The 4,072-nt window shown below is 31.8% G+C and overlaps 1 protein-coding gene across 1 annotated transcript; it reads left to right on the plus strand.

The window, feature by feature from the left end:
• LOC109214586 (protein BIG GRAIN 1-like B) lies at nt 208-1,798 on the plus strand. The gene has a single exon (XM_019378527.1). The coding sequence runs from the start codon at nt 373-375 to the stop codon at nt 1,678-1,680; it is 1,308 nt and encodes a 435-aa protein (XP_019234072.1). The 5' UTR covers nt 208-372; the 3' UTR covers nt 1,681-1,798.

Below are 4,072 nucleotides of genomic sequence, written 5' to 3' on the forward strand. Positions count from 1 at the left end.
GTAAGTGCTGGCTTCAAATTCAAATTGGAAAAGTAGTAGTAGTACTCTACATAAAAAGAAAGAAAAAGAAAAAGAAAAAGGCGCAGTCAATGGGATTGTGTTCAAGGGCTAAAATTGGAAAAAATATAATTAATGCCCCCATTAATTTAGTTTTGCCAATTGGCTCAATATTGTGTCAAACCATGCACGCGCATGACTTCCCTTTATAAGCTTCATTTTCTCCCCTCTTTCTCTTCACATTCACATTCACATTTAAGCTTCCCTTTGGCGTGGCTTCCTATTCTCATTGCTTCACTTTTTTCTTTTCTCACTTAACTCACAATCCCTTCTTCTTCATCTCTTCCTATTTTCATTTGCCTTAAATCAAAAGCAATGTATAATATGGAGAAAGAGAAGTGTAGGAAACATCATAAAAATCCTTCATTTTCTTCCACACTTCTTGATGAAATCTACCGTTCAATTGATGGTTATGACCAAAGAAAGGTAGTTTCAAACTTACCAAAAGAAACCAAAAAATACAACAACAAAAGCAATGGTGGAGCTAAACCAAAAGCCAACAACAACAATAACAATAACAATAACAAGAGCATAGAAGATGAAGAAATAGCAAGTTTTAGAAGGGCATGTTTGGTTGAAAAATGGATGGAGAAAAAAGTGAAAGACAAAGTTTTGATGACAAGAAAAGGACCATCTTCACTTCCTGATTTATTAGACAATGATCCATTTTTTTTCAGTTCAACAAGTTCTTCTGAATCTAATTCTGGTACTCTCTCTACAACTTCATCTGAAGCTGACTGTTTTTACTCTGAAAAATCCTCAAGAAATACTACTACTACTACTACTTGTTTTGCTGCGTCAAAGAGTAAAAAATCAGTGAGAAGAGCCAGTGTTTCACCACGTAAGTGTCAAAATCCACTGTACAATACTGAACAAAGTCATGAGTTTTATTTATTTGATGATTATCACAGTCAAAAAACAGAGGAAAATGAGGAGAGTTTGATTAAGTCAAAATCAAGAGCTTTGAAAATCTACAATAATTTGAAGAAAGTGAAACAACCCATTTCACCTGGTGGTCGTCTTACTAATTTTCTCAGTTCCATTTTCAATAATGGAAATGGGAAAAAATCCAAGAATCTTGTTAATATTGAGAGGAATGCAAAATCTGGTCAAGCTGCTTCATCAACTTGTTCATCAGCTTCATCATTTTCAAGATCTTGTTTGAGTACTAAAACCCCACCAAATTTAACGCCAAAATTCCAAAATGGTGTAAAAAGGACAGTGAGATTTAATCCTGTTAGTGTAATTGTTGATGAAGATTGTCGTCCTTGTGGTCATAAATGCATATATGACCAAGAATCTGATAATTTACAAAAGCTCAAATCCCAAGGAAATGCAGCAATAATTGAGAAGAACAGGAAATATGAAGTGACAAAAGTTGATTCTTTGAAAAACTATCAACAACTTAAGAAGAAGAATGATTACATTGTTGATTATACAGAAGAAGAAGAAGAAGAAGATGATTTTGAAGATGAAGATGCAGCAAGTGATTCAAGTTCAGATTTGTTTGAAATTGATCATTTAGCATTTTTTGGTAATAATAGGTTTTGTGAAGAACTTCCTGTGTATGAAACTACTCATCTTGATACCAATAGAGGAATTGCTAATCGTTTCATTCGTTAATTAGCCTTAGAATTATGAGAAATTTGAGTCAATGTTATTTAGTAAGAAAGTTTCCTTTTTCTTTTTGGTATAGATCAATTTTCTTCCAATAAATCAACTTTATTATTTATTCTGTCTTTTTAGCAGAAAATCTTCAAATTTTGATCTAAAATTGAAATATGAGGTTCTTTTTTTTTTTTTTTTTTTTAAATTTGAGTGATAAGTACTCCTTCATCCTTAACTACAGATCTCGGGTTCGAGCCCCAGGTATGGAGTTGCCTTTGTTAGGTAGAGGTGGAGCCAATGTATATGTTACGGGTTCAGCCGAACCCAGTAACTTTGGTTAAATCTTGTATTTGTCTTAACAAATCAATTAAATATTTATAAATTATGATTTAGAACCCAGTAACTCAAAATGATCAAAATCCGAATTCATAAATTTTAAATCCTGACTTTGCCTCTGTTTTTAGAGAGAGCTTCACCCCCAATGTGAGAGTTTGTGGCGCGAAACCGAATTTAGTCGAGCGAGTACCGAACACCAAATAAGAAGCCTATGAAAAAGTTGTCCTATAAGCACATACTAACAAACATGATGTGGTAACTTAAAATATAAAGTATAACCTGTTATAGTCTATTAAATTGAATAAATAGTGTAAAAATCTTTTACACGGATAGTGTATATGATTTTTTTTTTTTTTTTTTTGGTTGTTGAGAAAAGTTAAAGGGAAGTATGAACAAAGACCAACGTTGAAAAAGAAGAGAAGGGGGTGATTGGGAAGATCCCTAAGCAAGGCAAGATAGTGACAGATTTTGATAAAACAAAGGAAATAATAAAGAAAGATATTGGGAAAAGGAAAAGAAAAAAAATGAAGATTCGAGATCGAAATGAGAAGAAATAGATGCTTAGTGTGATGGCAAAGGGAAATGCTGAAACTGTTCTTTCCTTAATTAGAGGTTTCGAGTTCGAACCCTAAATATGAATTTTTTCTTTAATAAGAAACGCTTCTCCACGAATGGGTGAGGGAAAAAAAAAAAACAAAGGGAAAGGCAGATCTTCGTCCCATAGGAATAGGGGAAAGTAAAAGTGTTTTGCTTTCTTTTTGGTTTTTCCTCTCTGGAAAATTGGAATTTTTGTTTGTTTGGTACATTTTGCTTCAAATACAAATCCCTATGTCCAAGAAAAGTTGCACTTGTTTGGTTGTTGTGTTTACACTTCTAGCCACTTTTTTTTTTCTTCTTTAGTTTCTTTTTCTTTTACATTCTTCAAAACTAAATACTTACATAAAGATAGAACTAAAGCTAAAAATTCTTTTTAAATGAGAAATAAGGGGAAAAGTTTAGAACTCATGACTTTTGTTCGTTTCTGGGATTTTCGATAAATTTTGTTCTCTTTGTAAAATTCTGTGGTCCTTTGAGAAATTTTTCTATAAAAGAAAAGTGACTTGGCTTCTCATCAAATATTATCCAATTTAGGGACCATGTCAAGGCTCTTTAATTTAATGTCTCAATCAACAAAATCATTTCGAAGGTAGCATGTGCTAAACATATTTTTGAATTAAAACAAAATTTTCTCTTTTTTATTTCTTTCTTTCTTTAATTTGTAAAAGATCTCATGTACTTGATAGGTGAATTTAACCTATGTTTGTAAGTTGTAACTATGATTTTTCTAATTGCCTCCTATAATACCAGTAACCCCCCTAGAAATATATATTTTGATCATGATAAAGCCAATGAAAAATGATACTCTAGCTAGTACTTTTGAGTAAAATCGAACTTTAATTTTCTTTTTTGAAAGAATCTTCAGTGGTCTTCTCAACTCTTCATTACTAGCATCATTCATTATCATCATCATCATAGCCAAAAATAATCAGTGAATCAAATATTCGAATTTATCATAAATTTTCTAATGTTCATTACCACTTGACATTTTACCTCATGTACTGTAAGCCTAGCTACAAACAATTCACACTTTAATAATCCAGAAGAAACATACGCCTAGTAATCAATTATTTCATTAATATTCAACCGTGCCCTTAGGTACATTTGAAATAAACATAAAATAATACTAATTAACAGGGAAAGAGAAGGCAGATAATTAAATGATAAGGGCTACGTGACGAGCATGCAAATTAGTTTATCGCCATAAATTAATAACTTAAGCACCCCACGCTTAATTGGAATCTTTCTAGTCAAAATCCAACATGATTAAATGATTAGCGCGCAGCAAAGAAACAAAGAATGTGCATTGTTTAAGCAAAGTGGTGGATTTGTACCTAAGTTCAATTTATTAAATTAAATGGATCAAGAATATAATGAACTACATGAATTATTCTAAGGAAGTCCTCTAATATATAATTATTGAGTTGGTAAAGGTTTTTGTTCTTGCATAGAAGCTATATACAAGCTATAGTTG

The sequence above is a fragment of the Nicotiana attenuata genome, chromosome 2 (assembly GCF_001879085.1).
Source record: "Nicotiana attenuata strain UT chromosome 2, NIATTr2, whole genome shotgun sequence".
NCBI classification, from domain to species: Eukaryota; Viridiplantae; Streptophyta; class Magnoliopsida; order Solanales; family Solanaceae; genus Nicotiana; species Nicotiana attenuata.